General features: G+C 62.0%; 3 protein-coding genes across 8 annotated transcripts; 1 reads left to right on the forward strand and 2 right to left on the reverse strand.

The window, feature by feature from the left end:
- The first annotated feature begins 34 nt into the window (after positions 1-34).
- On the forward strand, positions 35-10,941 carry SRRT (serrate, RNA effector molecule). Of its 4 annotated transcripts, none has more exons than XM_004586951.3 (20): positions 35-287; positions 912-1,051; positions 4,515-4,643; positions 4,843-4,989; positions 5,114-5,302; positions 7,075-7,244; positions 7,339-7,523; positions 7,634-7,732; positions 7,816-7,933; positions 8,071-8,228; positions 8,399-8,460; positions 8,535-8,613; positions 8,686-8,874; positions 9,082-9,255; positions 9,339-9,492; positions 9,771-9,964; positions 10,107-10,263; positions 10,375-10,464; positions 10,548-10,674; positions 10,767-10,941. In XM_004586951.3, the coding sequence occupies exons 2-20, from the start codon at positions 930-932 to the stop codon at positions 10,840-10,842; spliced, it is 2,619 nt and encodes an 872-aa protein (XP_004587008.2). In that variant the 5' UTR covers positions 35-287; positions 912-929; the 3' UTR covers positions 10,843-10,941. The 4 variants fall into 4 exon arrangements, with proteins under 4 accessions (XP_004587008.2, XP_058536593.1, XP_004587010.2 ...); XM_058680610.1 differs by having other exon boundaries at positions 36-287; positions 875-1,051; positions 10,363-10,464; XM_004586953.3 differs by having other exon boundaries at positions 36-287; positions 10,363-10,464.
- Positions 10,899-12,039, reverse strand: UFSP1 (UFM1 specific peptidase 1 (inactive)). The gene is made up of 2 exons (XM_058681098.1): positions 11,957-12,039; positions 10,899-11,786 (listed from the first exon to the last, which is right to left on the reverse strand). The coding sequence occupies exons 1-2, from the start codon at positions 12,037-12,039 to the stop codon at positions 11,030-11,032; spliced, it is 840 nt and encodes a 279-aa protein (XP_058537081.1). The 3' UTR covers positions 10,899-11,029.
- Positions 11,910-16,881, reverse strand: ACHE (acetylcholinesterase (Cartwright blood group)). Of its 3 annotated transcripts, none has more exons than XM_058680783.1 (5): positions 16,797-16,867; positions 14,291-15,388; positions 13,467-13,951; positions 12,815-12,984; positions 11,910-12,225 (listed from the first exon to the last, which is right to left on the reverse strand). In XM_058680783.1, exons 2-5 carry the CDS (start codon positions 15,356-15,358, stop codon positions 12,104-12,106), a joined length of 1,845 nt encoding a protein of 614 aa, XP_058536766.1. In that variant the 5' UTR covers positions 15,359-15,388; positions 16,797-16,867; the 3' UTR covers positions 11,910-12,103. The 3 variants fall into 3 exon arrangements, with proteins under 3 accessions (XP_058536766.1, XP_058536764.1, XP_058536765.1); XM_058680781.1 differs by lacking the exon at positions 11,910-12,225 and adding an exon at positions 12,537-12,710 and having other exon boundaries at positions 14,291-15,385; positions 16,797-16,881; XM_058680782.1 differs by lacking the exon at positions 11,910-12,225 and adding an exon at positions 12,537-12,710 and having other exon boundaries at positions 16,797-16,866.
- Positions 16,882-17,160: the final 279 nt, after the last annotated feature.

Here is a 17,160-nt window from a genome sequence, read left to right on the forward strand (position 1 = left end):
CCTTCCCGTCAGCCCTCGCTCGGCTCGGGGCGGCCTCTGCGCGTCAGAGCCGCGCAGGCGCGAGCGAGGCGGCGTCGGCGGTTGGCGTTCCGCGCGCGTGCGCGCCCTTTCTTGGCCGCTCCACTGCCTCTCGCCCCTCTGCTCGGGGCCGCTGACTTGGGAGATCCTCTTTCCCTCCACCCCCCGTTCCCCGTGGCCCCCCAAGCTTCTCATCCTCGTCGCGCGCCCGGGTGGCCCGGAAGACTAGCCTGCTTGAACGCGCGCCCAACGGTCGCCAGCGCTGCCAGGTGGGGGAGGGGCGCGCCGCTGCAGCGGGGGGACGCCCACCTGCTCCCCAAGGCTGCCTTGGGGGTCGGTCGGGAAGGAGGCTGGGTGGGGACGCCCACCTGCTCCCCAAGGCTGCCTTGGGGGTCGGTCGGGAAGGAGGCTGGGTGGGGACGCCCACCTGCTCCCCAAGGCTGCCTTGGGGGTCGGTCGGGAAGGAGGCTGGGTGGGGACGCCCACCTGCTCCCCAAGGCTGCCTTGGGGGGTGGTCGGGAAGGAGGCGGGGTGGGGGCGCGCCTACCTGCTGGTGATGGCGCGTAGGTGGGGTGGGTGTCGGCGGGTGGCAGTGTAAAGGGGTGTCCACCTGCTGCCCATGGTGTGCAAGGGGCCTAGGAGTGCCAGTTAGGGAGTAGGCGGGAGAGGAGGCTTGTCAACAGCAGTGAGGTATTGCCGGTGAGTGGCAGTGTAAGGGGTGTCCACCTGCTTGCCATGACTGCTCTTGGGGTGGGACAGGCAGGAGAGGAGGCCGGCTCCGCGGGTTCGGGGCCATCCGTGATGGCCAGCCGGGGGGTGGGTGGCTCCCTCACTCCTTGGGCTTGTCCTTTGCCAGCAAGGACTCCTGACTGGCTCTCTTCCCTGGGCCCCAGGCCTCCTTGGACTGCGCCATGGGTGACAGTGATGACGAGTATGACCGCAGGCGCAGAGACAAGTTCAGAAGGGAGCGGAGCGACTACGACCGTTCACGGGAGAGAGATGAGAGGCGGCGCGGCGACGACTGGAATGACAGGTGAGGATCCCTTTGCCCCTTGAGGCCCTGGGATGTGCTGCCTTCCCACCCATGGATGCGGTCCGTGTTCCTATGGGTTGCGGACTGTGTGTTGCTCTTGTCGCAAGGGCAAGAGGGCCTGGGGAGGGAGGCCCAGGGTGCTGAAGGCTCTGTGAGTGCCGGTCCTAGCAAGCCTGCTTGTGGCGTTGTTTTACCCTGGGTAAGTTATGCCTAAAGGAGGTTGTATGGGAGGAGAAGGTGGGATATGGTGTGGATCTGTGGAGATGGTCTGCCACTTGGCATGGCCGCCTACCCCACTGGTGCCTGTTCTGTCCTGGCAGTTCCACACCTGCTCCAGGTTCCCACTGATGTGCTTGGGAAGGCCCACTGAGTGGTGAGGAGGTCTTGTAGGAGACGCTTCCGGGGAGGCACAGATGGGCTTCTAGCTCAGCCTTAGGGGTGGCAGCCATTTGGTGAGTGAGCTGGCAGATGGGGATCTCTGTCCTTCTCTGACACTGCCAAGGAAATCAATGAGTCAGCCTGTCTAAAAAGTAAAATGGACAAGCGGGTCCGTGGGTCACCCAGGCAATGCCTTTGGTGAGTGTTGACACCGCCTGGCACCTTGGTTTCCTTGGTGTAGTCATTCATTCATTAGCTTTTTTTTCTCTTACTTTAAGATGTTTCTTTGAAAGGCAGACGGACAGAGAAGGCTTTTTTCATCTGCTGGTAAATTCCTCAAATGAGTGAAATGGCCAAGGCTGGGCTGTACTGAAGCCAGGAGCTTGAAACTCCAATCTGGGTCCCCTCCGTGGGGACCAGGGTTCAGACGCTAGGGCCACCCTGCTCTGCTTTCCCAAGAGCCTTGGCTGGGCGCTGGGTCGGAAGCAGAGCAGCTGAGGTGCGGTGTTCTCTAGGAAAGAAGGGAGCCTGAATTCCGAAGCCGGATGTGGTGGGATTATTGCTCTGGGCAGCCGACAGGAGTGCAGCTGGGGAGCACGAGTGCCCTGGGGATATGGTGCAAGTGTGTACTTGTAGGGACCTTGTTAAAAGATCTCAGGGACGGAGTGGTGTGGGGTCAGGTGAGCTACCAGGAAGGGACCCTGGGCCTCATCGGTAAACGTGAGTGGGTGAGGCGAGCATCTTGGAGCTCTGGACCCAGCGTGGATGCAGGGGAGAGCGCAGGCCCCAGTGTGGTGGGAGCAGTGGTTTGCAGTGGGCCATAGACCAGGATGGAGGGGGGTGTCTGTGCAGTTCTAAGACTCAGGGGAGCGCATTGGGGTGCATGTGTTCCGTGTCCTGGTGGTGGGAGCTCTGCTGCTTGTCCCAAGCTCCCACTAGTGCACACTTCGGGAGGCAGCAGGGATGGCTCGGTGCTTTGGTCCCTGTCACCTTCATGAGATGGAGTTCCTGGCTCCCTGCTGTCTGTCCCAGACATTGGGGGAGTGACCCAGCAGACAGATAGTCTAGGTCTGTCTGCCTTTCAAAGAACTGGAAGTAATTGAATAAATCTATGAGGTTAGTTTGGTAAGGCTAAGCTGTCTCTGATGGTGCTGTAGGTAGTGGTGGGTAAGAACGCTGATGCCTTAACACAAAGACCACAGAGTTTAAAAGGTCAGTGCCATTTAGTGGGTAAGGTGGACTTGACCTGTGGCCAGGGAGGTACGAGGAAAAAGCTCAATTGCCAGCTGAACCAATGGCTGCTTTGCCCAGGAGATGCCATTCTGACCTGTGTGACTGTCTCGTGGTAGGTGCTCAGACATCCAGCATTTTCTTTTTTTTTTAATTAACTAATTTTTTTATTTTGAAGTTTTGAAGTATGTGGTTCAATTTCGTGTAGACTGGGATTTCCCCCCAAGCTCCCACCCCCCCAACAGATTTTCCCCATTTTACTACAGTGTTATAATCCTTCATAAGGAATTATAATTCCATCAGTCTCTTATTTAAGTGTACCCCAACATTGCTGGTACAAAGTCAGACAGTCCAGCATTCCATTGCGGCAGACATTTTTCTTAAGGAACAGTGGCAAGTGAAGCTTCTGGTGAAAACCAAAGTTCTGGGAACTGCTAGTGTGAGTCGGCCAGCTTCCTCGCACCTGCAGGCTTGGGATGTGAGGCCAGGACACCTGCAAGGGGCAAGGTGGCGCCACCAAGGATGCTGTGCTGCTGTTGACTTTTGGGGTGCATGTTAGGGTCCTCTAGCTGAGAACTGAAGGGGGGGCCCCAGTTGCCCAGGGTAAGTGCTCACGGCCAGGTGTGTATGGGCTGGAGGCCCTTAGGTCTGGGGGGAAAACCCAAGGGTCAGAAAGGGGGCATAGTTGGAGTTGGCTGCCGTGGCTCCCCATCCTCAGGGCTGGAGCCCTGTATGCCCTGTGACCAGTCTCTCTAGACCCCAGCCAGTTGCCACCCATGAATGCCAGCCTACACCAAGGGCAGCTGCCTGCCCACTGTGCCCCGAGTCCTGTGTGTTCTCGTGGGACATCCTCCCAGAGTGGCATCTTCCCAGGTTCCAGTCACACACTGTGAGGCCACGTTGTCTTCATGTTTTCAAGCAAAACATAGCACACAGACTGAACATGGAAGACAGATCTGTGAAGCTCATCTTGAAGAAATTTGTAAAAATAGAAAAAGCAAAGTGCCCCTTTTTTATTTTACTAAGATTGTATGGGAAAGTTAGGTTTTCTCTTGTAGGAAAGAAATGACTAGGTGTTCAAGTTCTATTTGCTTCTGAAGGCAGCGAACATTGCAGGATATGAGCAAAAGTTCTGTGGCTTTGACAGTTTCAGAGACAAAAGAGTTTGAAAATCACTGGGCTGGAAGAGATTGTTGTTAAGATGAGTAGAGGCTAAAATAACAGAAAGCAGAATTTTTAAGTATTTGTTTGAAAGGCAGAGTTAGGTCTTCCAACTGCTGATTTACCCCCAAATGGCTGTAGCAACTAGAGCCAAAAGCCAGGGTCTTGGAGCTCCTTTGGGGTGTTTGGGGTGCAGGGACCCAAGCACTTGGGCCATGCTGTTCTGCTTTCCCAGGTGCGTTAGCAGGGAGTTGGATGGGAAGTGGAGTGGCCAGGACTCAAACTGGCATCTATTGGGGACGCAGCCTCAGGAAGCAGTTTCTGCAGCTTACAAAAACCTGGGCTACGGTTCCAAGAGAGTGGGCAGGGAAGGGAGCAGAGGCTGAGGAAGGCAGGGAAGACTGTTCTGTGACCGGCTGTGAGGTGGGCCTTAAGAGGATGGTGCAGGATTAGGGTGGGGGTCATGCTGAGTAGAGGGGCAGGTGGTGGGACTGGGCTGCAAAGAGGAGGGGCTGGGTGAATTGAAGGTGAGGGGGGACTCTGCTGGGGTTGTTAGTGCCAGCTGGGGCCTGAGCTTGGCTGCCAGCTGTTTGTGAGTGGTAGTAGAGAGATGCTTTTCTGGGTGTATAATTTTTGGGCAAGAGGGGCTGCCAGGGATGTGGCCTTGGCTTATGGCTCCTTGTTCTCACCCCAGAGAGTGGGACCGGGGCCGGGAGCGCCGCAGTCGGGGCGAGTATCGGGACTATGACCGGAACCGGCGAGAGCGCTTCTCTCCTCCCCGCCATGAGCTCAGCCCCCCACAGAAGCGCATGAGGCGAGACTGGTGAGATGACGAGTTTCTCTCCTCTCTCTCTTAGTCTGCCTGCCACCTGGGCCTCCCTGAAAGTGGCATTGGTTCTTCCTGCACGGCCCTTGCCCTGATGGTTCTGTGTTCCCTTGAGTCCTGGGTGAGAGCTGAGCTTCCGGGTGTCCCCTCCCTCTGTGCTGGCTGCTTATCTGACTTTGGTGTCCTTCACTCTCAGGGATGAGCACAGCTCTGACCCATACCACAGTGGTTATGAGATGCCCTATGCTGGGGGGGGTGGGGGCCCAACTTATGGCCCCCCTCAGCCCTGGGGCCACCCAGACGTCCACATCATGCAACACCACGTGCTGCCTATCCAGGCCAGGTAAAAAGTCCTGGGGCTACAGGCTGAAGGAGGTGGGATGTTCTTGGTGGGCAAAGGAAGGGGCAGCAGCTGTCTCGGTGCCCCCACTCCTTTTCCCCCATCCAAATGCCCTGCCGGCCCCCAGGCTGGGCAGCATTGCGGAGATCGACCTGGGTGTGCCACCGCCCGTGATGAAAACTTTCAAAGAGTTTCTGCTGTCGCTGGATGACTCTGTGGATGAGACTGAGGCTGTGAAGCGCTATAATGACTACAAGTTGGACTTCCGGCGGCAGCAGATGCAGGACTTCTTCCTGGCCCACAAGGACGAGGAGTGGTGAGTGCCCCTGCCCTGTCGCCTTTTCCCTGGCATGCTCCCCCTGGCCTCTCCCCATGTCCCTCGATCCCCAACCTGCAGGGTGGGGGAGGGGACGGGGACAGCGTTGGCTGATGGGGTCTCCTCCTTCCATGTCTGCCACGGCCCTCCACCCTCTCCCTCTCCCCCTGGCCTCAGTGAGCGGGCACCTCCAGGCATCCGGCCAGAGCCCCTGGGGGCAGTGGGCAGGCTGCTCCGCACCTGCTGCTGTCGGTAATTGTCCTCCCTGATCGTCAGGAACCCTGTGTGGCTGTGGCATCTTCCCAAACACGACGAATGAATCCAGCAAGAAAAGCAAAGATCGCAGGGTCGTTTGAGAGAAAAATAATTAATTTTTTTCCTTTTTGTGGATGTTTTAATTTTAATCAACCATCTTTTCCCCCCTTCCTGCTCCTCCTCCTCATCCTCTTTCTGCTCTTCCTCCTTGAAAAGAGCCAGAACTGGGAACTACACCCGCTCATCGTCGGAGCTCGGAGCAAACCCACCTCCACCCCCACCATGCCCAGCCCATACATGAGCCCCCGGGCTGAGCCGCGCTGCCCCGGCCAGGCAGACAGGCAGGGCACCGCTGTGCACAATGCAGCGGCTTAGCTGAATGTGATTGCTCAGGCAGTCAGTCAGGCAGGGCCCCCCCTCGGAGTCCCGCAGGGGGGGCATTGGGCCGGGCGCCCCAGCCAGGAGCCAGTCGGCATGGGCCCTGGGCACCGCTAGTTAAATCTTGAGCTCTGTTTGACCAAGCAGCCAAGGTAAAGACCCTGGAGGCGACGCCTGCAGCTTCCCTTCCTTCCACTCGCCTTGTGCTTCTGTCCTGTCGCTGTCCCTCTGGCCGCTCGGAAGGCCCTGTCTCTGTCTCTGCTGTTCCTGTCATTCTCTCTCTGGCTCTACTCTGGCTTCCTGCCTAACACCCCCTTCTTTTCTGCTTTTTGGTTCCTTCCCCCACCCCTCCGGTTTGGTCTTTAGTTGTTCCCTTTGTTTTCTATTTCTGGAACTTTCTGTCAATTTCCCCTCTTTATTTCCTATTTCTGCTTTTTTCTGGTCCCCCTCCCCTAGTGTCCTATTGGAAGTGTTTTATTTTTCGTGTTCCACCTGCCCCTCCAGCTGTGAGCGCTCTCTCTCCCTCTCCTCTCTTTCCCTCCCTCTCCATCTGTCTCTCCTTCTTCAGCACCTGTGGCTATGAGGGGACTTGAGTCTCTCCCTTTGGCCTCTCTGTCCCTTCACCATCTTGCCTCTTCCCAAGGGGGGAGAAGGGTATCCCTCCTTTGGACTTAACGCTGCCCGGTACACTGGAGGCCGCTTCCTGTCTCCCACCTAGGGGTGGAGGGAGTCAGTGGGAGCAGTTCTTTAACGACAGCTGTCTGGGGCTGGTGAGGAGAGGGAGGTTCCTTGGGGCCTGCTGTTGCCTTGGTGTTCCTCTGGTAGCGTGGGGAACTAGCCTAAATGCATAGTTAGAGTTTCCCGGAGGCAGTCATGGTGAGCTGCCCCTGCAGCCACTGGTCTGGAACCAAAGCTCTCAGCTGCTGCTTCTCCCCCATGTTGGCAGAGCACGGCCTCTGGGGCCCCTCTGGGTTGCTGGGTGGTTCAAGGGTGCCTCCTACCCTACCCTCTTGGCTTTTATGACCTTTGTGGGTGGGAGAGGATGGGGGTTGCGCCCTGACTTTCCTGGGCCCCTCCCCACTCCCAGGCCCTGGCCTCCACTGACTGTGTCGTCGTCCTGCCCCCTCCCTGCCTCCCAGGTTTCGCTCAAAGTACCATCCCGATGAGGTGGGGAAGCGTCGGCAAGAGGCCCGGGGGGCCCTGCAGAACAGGCTGAAGGTATTCTTGTCCCTCATGGAGAGCGGCTGGTTTGATAACCTTCTCCTAGACATAGACAAAGCCGATGCCATTGTCAAGATGCTGGACGCAGGTGTGTGCTTGGGGAGTGGGCAGTATCTGGTAGGTAGCGTCTGTCAGGAGGTGCCAGCTGGTGGGCTGAATCTAGGGCCTTTGCTTTGTCGCAGCTGTGATTAAGATGGAAGGCGGCACAGAGAATGACCTGCGCATCCTGGAGCAGGAAGAGGAGGAGGAACAGGCGGGGAAGCCGGGGGAGGCCAACAAGAAAGAAGAGGCCCGGACGGGGCCTGTCACTGCGGATGGTGAGCGCAAGGCCGCAGATAAGGAGGACAAGAAAGAGGATGGCAAACAGGTCTGCCTGGGCCAAGGAGGGAGGAGGGGCACAGTGACCCCAGGCCCAGGTGCTGGTAGAAGGTGAAGGGACAGTAGGGACAGTGGACACCCTGTATCCTCTGCTTATAGGGAGAAGATGACAGCTCCAATGATGACAAAGCGAAGAAGCCTGAGGGTGAAAGTGACAAGGATGAGAAGAAAGATGACCTAGAGAAGGATGCCAAAAAGGTGAGGTGTGCGTTGCTAGCTCGGGCAGCCCTGGAGCGGGACTTCTGCCCTCTGACACATCCCCTCTGCTGTGGCGGTCACAGAGCAGTAAGAAGCGGAACCGCAAGCACAGTGGGGACGACAGCCTGGATGAGGGCAGCGCGTCCGAGTCCGAGTCCGAGTCCGAGAGTGGCCAGGCGGAAGAGGAGAAGGAAGAAGCTGGTATGCTCCTTCCCACTGCCCTGTGTGGGAGGGGAGAGGCTGGAGACCTGTGTGTTTGCGTATGTGTGTGGGGAGGGGGGTCAGGGCAAGCCTCCCTCCCCCTGCTCTCATCTTTCTTCTCATCTTCTTTCCCGCAGAAGAAGCCCTGAAGGAAAAGGACAAGCCCAAGGAGGAGGAGAGGGAAAAGGCCAAGGACACCACAGGGCTAGAGTGCAGGCCCCGGCCCCTGCACAAGACCTGCTCGCTCTTCATGCGCAACATTGCGCCCAACATCTCCCGGGCTGAGATCGTCTCTGTGAGTGGGCAGGCGTGGGCACGTGATCACTCCCTGGCTGGTCCCTGTCTATGTACCCTTGGTTGGTGGCTGGGATTGGATAGCCGATCTGTGGTGGTTGTGTTGTGGGGGTTAGAGGAAGGAGGGAATCCTGAGTCACTGCCACAGCTGTGTCCCTCTGCTTATTGCAGCTGTGTAAGAGATATCCTGGCTTTATGCGTGTGGCCCTGTCGGAGCCCCAGCCGGAGAGGAGGTGAGAGATGGGGCGCCCAGTGGAGAAGGTGGAGTGAAACCCCACTGCCATGCTCATGCAGCTCTCTGGTGTAGGTTTTTCCGCCGTGGCTGGGTGACCTTTGACCGCAGTGTGAACATCAAGGAGATCTGCTGGAACCTGCAGAACATCCGGGTGAGTGCTCTGCTCGGGCAGGCAGGGAGGGAGGTCTTCATGGTTGGTGGACTGACCGCCTGCCCCCTCCAGCTCCGGGAGTGTGAGCTGAGCCCTGGTGTGAACAGAGACCTTACCCGGCGTGTCCGCAACATCAACGGCATCACCCAGCACAAGCAGATCGTGCGCAATGACATCAAGCTGGCTGCCAAGCTGATCCACACGCTGGATGACCGGACCCAGCTCTGGGCCGCAGAGCCTGGGACAACTCCTTTGCCAGCAGTCAGTGACACCTGTGGGACTGTGGGCTGCCCTGACCTCTCACCCTGATACCCAACTCTTCCTCACCCCCGCCCCAGCTACCAGCTAGAACAGACAGGTGTTGGTGTAAAGGGGCACCACTGACAGGTGTCAGTGATCAGGGGCATCAGTAGAGCCTTGTTCCCTGCAGGGCCTTCTCTGCCTCACTTTCCCTCCCTTTCCTCCCAGAGCCTGCCCTCCCAGAACCCCATCTTGAAGAATATCACGGACTACCTGATTGAGGAAGTGAGCGCAGAGGAAGAGGAGCTGCTGGGGAGCAGTGGGGGGCCCCCTCCTGAGGAGCCTCCTAAGGAGGGGAACCCTGCCGAGATCAATGTGGAGCGAGATGAGAAGTTGATCAAGGTACCTAGCATAGCTGGTGGGCACAGGGTGTGGGCATGGGCCACAGGCCAAAGTGGGAAACCTATGCCTTCCCATTCTGTCAGGTTTTGGACAAACTCCTCCTCTATTTGCGCATCGTGCACTCCCTGGATTATTATAACACCTGTGAGTACCCCAATGAGGATGAGATGCCCAATCGCTGTGGCATCATCCACGTGCGTGGTCCCATGCCGCCCAACCGCATCAGCCATGGAGAAGGTGAGCCCCAGTTGGCTGCTCCATTCCCCAGCCTGTCCCTGTCCTGTGCTGCCCTCCCTGCGCCATTCCCCAGCCTGTCCCTCTGTCCTGCCCTCCCCTCCCTGCGTCATTCCCCAGCCTGTCCCTGTCCTGTCCTGCCCTCCCTGCACCATTCCCCAGCCTGTCCTTCTGTCCTGTGCTGCCCTCCCCTCCCTGTACCATTCCCCAGCCTGTCCCTCTGTCCTGTGCTGCCCTCCCCTCCCTGCGCCATTCCCCAGCCTGTCCCTGTCCTGCCCCAGTGCTTGAATGGCAGAAGACATTTGAGGAGAAGCTGACACCACTGCTGAGTGTACGCGAGTCTCTCTCAGAGGAGGAGGCCCAGAAGATGGGTCGTAAGGACCCTGAACAGGAAGTGGAGAAGTTTGTCACCTCCAACACGCAGGAACTGGGCAAGGATAAGTGGCTATGCCCTCTGAGTGGCAAGAAATTCAAGGTCTGGGATGTTCCGGAACTGGCATGCTGGGGGTGGGGAGGGCAGAGGCAGAAACCCTGCTGCAGGCCTGGGGTGCGGGGAGGGTGCTCCTGGGGTGGGTTCCCTGTTACTCTCCGTGTTCCAACCTGTCTTGTCCACTCAGGGCCCCGAGTTTGTGCGTAAACACATCTTCAACAAGCATGCAGAAAAAATTGAGGAAGTGAAGAAGGAAGTGGCATTCTTCAACAATTTCCTCACTGATGCCAAGCGCCCCGCTCTTCCCGAAATCAAGCCTGCCCAGCCACCTGGCCCAGCCCAGAGTAAGATACGATCCATGAGGGTCTGCCCTAGCTGTCCAGGAGTCCCTTCTCTAACCTGCCCCTCCCCCCGCAGTAATTCACGTGCCTGTCCCTGTGTTGTACTCCCCCCAGGCCTGACTCCAGGACTGCCCTACCCACACCAGACTCCACAGGGCCTGATGCCATACGGGCAGCCCCGGCCCCCCATCCTGGGCTACGGAGGTAAGCATGGTGTGTGTGGGCCAGAAGGGTGTGGTGTAGCACAAAGACTGAGTGTTAAAACACTGTGCTGTCGTGTTTCGCAGCTGGTGCTGTCCGCCCTGCCGTTCCCACAGGGGGCCCTCCATACCCCCACGCTCCTTACGGTGCTGGCCGAGGGAACTATGATGCCTTCCGAGGCCAGGGAGGTTATCCTGGAAAACCTCGCAACAGGTGAGCCCAGGTGTGCCGGCTGCTGTGGCCGCCTCGCCTCTCTGCACCCCTCGAGCCCCTGGCTTCATCTTGGTCCACCCCGTGTCTCGCAGGATGGTGCGTGGAGACCCCCGGGCCATCGTGGAGTACCGGGACCTGGATGCCCCTGATGACGTGGACTTCTTCTGAGCTGCTGCTCCCACTCCCCTGCTGCCATGCTCACAGCCCCCACACCTCAAAACCCGTTTTTACATTCAGCCCAACTACCAATAAAGCACTTCCACGGTGGCTGCCGCCTCCCACAGCCCCGTGGGGCAGGGTCCACTGGGCAGGTGCTTTATTTCCAGTGACAGTGGCCTTTTCCCCTCCGCTCAGCTCAGTCCGAGGCACGACGGCTAGTGAGGCACAAGTTGTAGAAGGAGCTTGGGTCAAAGGCCGTGCCCACTTCCCGCCAGCTCACCCACCCGGCATTCTGGAGTTCGCTGGGGTTTTTCGGGGCGCCCCAGCAGTGAGGGTCCAATACGAGGACGTGGGCAGCAGAGCCGGGCCCCAGGCAGACACCCAGCAGGGCCTTGGCCTGGGCGTCGGCGTCACCCCCGACCATGACAGGCCCCCCTCCGCCCGTGAAGTGCGAGTGCAGCATCTCCAGCTGCCCGGAGAGGCCGGCTCCGCGGGGCACGTGGCAGAGGCGCGCGCGCGGCCCGCCAAAGTGTTCCAGGCAGAGGCTGACCTCCACGCAGCCGATCCAGTCCCGCGAGCCCCGGAACCCGCGCGGCTTATCGCCCATGTCCTCCAGGGCCGCCTGCACGGCCAGCAGTCCGGGCACGCGCGTGGCCTGGCCCTCCGGCCACGAGCACAGCGTCTGCAGCGTGCGGTAGCCGCAACCCCAGCCCCGGTCGTCCAGCCCGTCGCAGCCGTAGTGATAGTAGATGTAGTGGCCCGAGAGGATGGCCAGGCTGGCGCGGTCGCCGCACGGCGGGGCCAGGCCCAGGTGGACGTCCCGCAGCGGCTCCAGGGCGCCGGCGGCGGCAGGAACTTGGCGGGAGGGTCGGGGCTCCCACCTGTTCGGGATACGCTCGCTGGACCCGCCAGGACCGTCCACGCGCTGCGGGTCCCCGAAAAGGGCCTTCTGGCTGGCCGCCAAGCTCCCACAAGGCCCCGCGCGGGCCGCACTGCGCAGGCGCTAGTCCTTCCCGCCGCCCCACACGGGGCGGGGTGGGTTCCGGCGCCGCCCCCGCCCTGCATCGCGCACGCCCTTGTGGCTGTGAACAGTTTATTGGCAGCCCAGGAGGGGCGAAGGCACCGCGGGGGAGGGAGCTCGACCCGAGACATGCAGAGGACGGGGGAGCCCCGGGGGAGGCGGGGGCGCAGGGTCTGGGCGCGCATGTTGGAGCCCAGCCCGTCAATAAATAACAGTATGTACAGGCGCGTTGGGCGGCGAGTGCACCGCTCACAGGTCGGAGCAGCGGTCCTGCTTGCTGTAATGGTCGAACTGGTTCTTCCAGTGCATCATGTAGGAGCTCCAGCGGTGGAACTCTGCCTTCCACTGGCGCTCCGCCTCATCCAGCGTGTCTGTGTCCGGGGCGCCCCGCGGGGGCGCGCATGGGGACGGGAGGAGAGGAGGCGGCAGGCAGGCAGGAGGCAGAGTGGGGGGCCACAGGGGACCAGAAGGGAAGAGGAGAAGAGACAGAAATGATTGACGGTTATAGCCCCCCTGGGGAGCACTGTGAGGGCCCTGGTCCCCTAGTACCGGCCTGCCAGGAACATCGGGTTTCCCATTTCAACAAAGGGGCGTGGGTTCCTGAGATGGGTGGGAGCCCACCTCGTCCCCAGCCACTCCCACCAAGTCCGAAGGGGAGGGAGGGAAGGAGGGGATGGATGGGGGGGGGGGTCCCTGAGATGAGTGTAGCCCAAGAGAGACCACGGTCACAGCCCCAGGAGCTGGGAGAGGAGGAGGAAGACCAGGAAGAAGAGGAGGGGCAGGGGAAAGCTAGGCACAGGCCTCGGGGCGGCCTCCCCGTGGGCGGGGCCCGAGCAGGTGCAGGGGGCCTCCGTGGCTGGTGGGATGGGGGAGAAGACAGGGGTTACAGCCGGCGGCTCCCAGCCCCCTCTCTCTTCGTCCCTTCTCCTCCCAGCCCTGGTCCAACGGCCCCCCACGTACCGGTGGCGCTGAGCAGTTTGGGCAGGAAGCGATTCCAGAAGGCGCAGGCCTGGGCACGCAGTCCCCTCCGCACTTCTGGGGGCCTCAAGTTCAGGCTCACGTACTGCTGCGCCCCCGCGGTGTACGGGGGCCACTGCGGGGCCTTGAGGTCGCGGGGGTCATTAGGATCCCTGCACGCGGAAGGGAGAGGGAAGGCTCAGTACCCCCATCTCTACAGGCCTGCCTCTCCCTGCCACAGGAGTGAGGATGGGCAGAGGACAGCAGCAGGTGCCTCCTCCTCCTCTCCGCTGCTCCGCCCTTCCTTTCCCCTGTTCCCAGCATCTGGGAGTCCCTCCTCTTGCCCTCAGGCATCTGGATACATCTTAGCTTCTCCCATACAGTTTTGTGCCATTGATAAACCCTATGTGACCAGGGCCAGTCTTGTTTGCAAAACCACTTTGGGCAACAGCTGCCTGATGCTTGGACAAGTGAGAGGTGTACAGGGGGCCCAGCCAGGAAGGCCCTACTCATGGACTCCATGCATCCTGTGATCTGCACACCCCTCCCCACATCATTGTCTCCTTTCTGTGTCTATTTCTCCCCCACTCCCACCAAGTTGCTGCCTTGCCTCTATCCTGAACCCTCTGCCTCCCACCCAGCCAGCGGTGCCAACCCGGTGCGGGCGAAGTTGGCCCAGTATCTCATCAGCCGCTGGGCAAAGGTCCTCTCCTCGGCCGTGTAGTTGAGCGAGGGTTCCAGAGGGAGCCCGAAGATGAATTCGATCTCGTAGCCATGGGGCACGCCCATCCAGAGGGGCCAGGAGAGTGTGGAGGCACGATGCTCGAAGACGTAGGCATATACCCGGGCACCCTGGGCGGCCAGGCGCCCAGCCAGCTGGGCCACGGGGCACACTACGTTGTGGTCGCCCACCACGTCACTCAGGGCATCCCTCAGCCGTGCCGGGTCCTCGGGGTGCAGCCAGTCTGTGTAATGCAGGACCACAGCCTCGGCCGCCAGGTCGCTGGCTTGGGGAACCCCGACCCGCACCCCAGCCAGGAATTGGGCCCGGCTGATGAGAGACTCGTTGTCTTTGCTGAAGCCTGGGGCCCCGTAAACCAGAAAAAAGGTGCCCTCATCCTTCACCACACCCACCAGCACCTGGTGGGGAGGAAGGGAGGGGAGGGGTAGGAGGCAGGGGGTGGGCAGACAGACGGGCAGACGGGCACAGAGGGGCAGAGAGCCAGAGACGAGAGACGTGAACGGTTATAGAATCAGAACCTTGAAGCCAGAATGTGAGGTGGGGCAGGGCTGGAGACACAGAGGAAACTCACCCATAGGCCCTGCCCTCCCGGCCCTCCCCCCATGAGTGGGTCTGGAGGAGCCTGCATGCCTAGGTCCCTGAGGGAGGGGAAGGGATGGGAGGAGGGGGGATGGGCAGGAAGAATGTCTCCCACCCACCCCCGCCTTCCCCTGCCCCACACCAGCCACTCCAGTCACCTGTAGGCCCTGGAAGTCTCCAGCGTTGATGAGGGCCTCGGGAGTGTCGGTGAGGAAGTCCCCATCCACCACGGGCACAAAAGAGAAACGGAAGATGCTCTCTTGCGGCAATACATGCCACTCGTGATCCACCAGGTCCTGGGCTGGCCGTGTCCGTAGGCAAGCCACCAGCTCTGTGTCATTGCCACCGGCACCACCCGGGGGGCAGCCCACCAGCCGGGCCAGAAGCGTGGCCCTGCGGCGGGCCTCGCCTACACCCACCGTGGCCCAGGGCCCATTGGGAGCACCACTCTGCAGCACTGCCCGGTGGAACAGGCCCCGGCTGGGTGGGGACAGTAGGTGCAGGCCCACGGAGGCCGCACCTGCACTCTCCCCAAACAGCGTCACCAACCCGGGGTCCCCGCCGAAGGCTGCTACATTCTCCTGCACCCACTCCAGCGCCAGCCTCTGGTCCAGCAGGCCCACGTTGCCCGGGGCTTCCCGGCTGCCCGGCAGGGCCAGGAAGCCAAAGGCGCCCACCCGATAGTTCATGGACACCAGCACGGTGCCCTCTGCCCGGGCCAAGAAGCGGCCATCGTACACGTCCAGCGAGGAAGCACCACTGTAGAAGCCACCTCCATAGATCCAGACCAGGACTGGGGCGGGGGCTGTAGGCCGGGGGTAGGGCGTCCACACGTTGAGGTAGAGACAGTCCTCGCTTAGCTCGCGGTTGGGGTTCCACATCTCGGTGCCCTCAAAGCCAGGGTACAGGGTATCCACATACTGGTAGCAGACACTCTGGAAGGATGTGGCGTCCAGTACCCCCGACCAGGGCCGCTTGGGCTCCGGGGGCAGGAAGCGCCGGGGGCCCACCGGAGGCTCCCCGAAAGGGATGCCCAGGAAAGCAGAGACCGGGCCTCCGGGGGCCTTCAGGCGGATACCCCGCAGCCGGCCCCCGCGCACCGTCACCAGTAGCTCCGGGTCCTCCCGGCCCTCAGCTTCTGTCCCTCTTCCCAGCAGCGCCAGGAGGACAAGCAGCAGTGGGGAGGCGAGGGCGGGCGTGTGCGGGGGACACCAGGGGGGCCTCATGGCTGCCAGGGCAGGTCGCGGCGGCGTCTGCTGGCAGAAAGAAAGGCAAGGGGTGAAGGTCCCTCTCCCCACCCCGGAGCAGCCCGCAGGCTGCAGATTAGGCAACCTTCTCGCCCCGGCGTTATCGCCTATTCGCAGAGGAGGTGGGGCCCTGATCGGCCAGAGGAGAGAAACCGAGCCGGGGAAGCAGACAGGAGGGAGGAAGGGGCAGAGGTCGGGCGCACGCTCTCCCCGCCCCCCGCAAACGCAGGGCACGCCGAGGCAGACGGTCCCCGCTTCCCCGCAGGGCCCAGTGCGTGCAGTGCGGACATCATGGCACAGGACAGAGGCGGGTCCTTCACGGATGGGCGGCGCCCCAGGGGGAGCCTCTACAAGGGTTGGTCAAGGCCGAGTGGTGGTGAGGGGTGCCCGAGGGTAGGTGGGCTTGGCGTTCAGGGAGCCCCAAGCTCCAGTGCTCCCTCAAATCCTGTCTACTTCACGTCTTGCCCACCCTGCGTCACCGGCTCCATCGTCTGGCTCGGCACACGAACCTCCTCATCCCGACCCCAGGCCCCCAGCGCGCATGCCCTGGCCCCCCAAGACTCAAGTCGTAAGCGCGTCCGGCTGCAGTGCGCGCCGCCGCCAGCGGGGGTCAGTGGAGACGCAGTCAAGGACGGTGCTCCCCACCCGGGAGCCGGCGACTTTGGGGTGGGGGGTTTGGGGGCTGGCGGGCAGGGCGGAGGGGTTTGAAGGGCGAGTGGGGACGCCAGCGCTCCCGCAGCTCCGGAGATCCCCGGCTGTAAGGGCGGGGGCGCTATTTTAGGGGCAGCAGCTGCTGCGGTTCCGGCGCCTCCGGCCAAGGGATCAAAATTCCCTGGGTCGGAACTCCCCCCTTTCGCGGCGGTCACCCCTCACCCAGCCCTTGCGCCGCGTGGCCGTCGCTGCCGCTGGAGATTAACTCGGAAACCCGAGTGCGGCTAATTATAACTCGGGGCTTCCGCTGAGCCGCCCCTTCCCCAAAATAGCTCCGGAGTCTCCGCTGCAGGAGGTCCTGCGCCTCTCCGAGGGGAGGGGGCTCGGCTGCGTGCTGCGCTGGGGCGCTGGCGTCGGGGCCAGGCGCTGGGGTGGTTGGGGGCTTCCCTAGCCGGACGCTAGGAACCTGCGCAGCTCGGCTTCTGCCCCAAACAAGGGGCATCTTCCAGTGGCTCCAGGTGGGGTCGGGAGGCGGGCGGCGGCGGCGAGGGGTCCCTGCAGGCTTTGCAGCGGAGAGGCGGCTGCTGGCCCGCGGGCCGCGGGTGAGTGAGAGCCGCCGAAGGAGGCGCCGGGGGGGTGGGGAGGTGAAGGCGCGGCGGCGGGGGGCGTCCCGGGTGTGGGGGGGGTCGGTCCCGCGTGGGGCGCACGGACCCCCTTCCTCCCCGCAGGGGCGCGCGGCAGGCCGCTGGCCAGGGCGGGGGCTCACCTGAGGCGGCCGGGCCGCGCCGGGAGCTGGAGGCGGCGACGTTCGCCGGCGCAGGCTGAGCCGACTCTGACAGCCGCCGCCCGCGGCCCCCCGCGCACACCCCCTCCGGGCCGCGGCGCCCCCGCCCGCCCCCGCCCACTGCTCCGCCCCCGCCCCTCCCGCCGCCCCCCCGCCCCTCGGGGCCGGGACCCTGGGGCTCAGACGCAGACAGGCGCACAGAAACGAGGGACAGACGCCACCCGGGCGCCCACGCGGCGCCCAGCGCACTCGCGAACCGGACGGACGGCTAGCCACAGCTACGGCACGCGAACGTGAGGCCGGGGACCCTCTCGAGGTCTGCTGGTCCTCCGGGGACAGAAGGTGA

Source organism: Ochotona princeps, chromosome 24 (genome assembly GCF_030435755.1).
Source record: "Ochotona princeps isolate mOchPri1 chromosome 24, mOchPri1.hap1, whole genome shotgun sequence".
Taxonomy (NCBI): Eukaryota; Metazoa; Chordata; class Mammalia; order Lagomorpha; family Ochotonidae; genus Ochotona; species Ochotona princeps.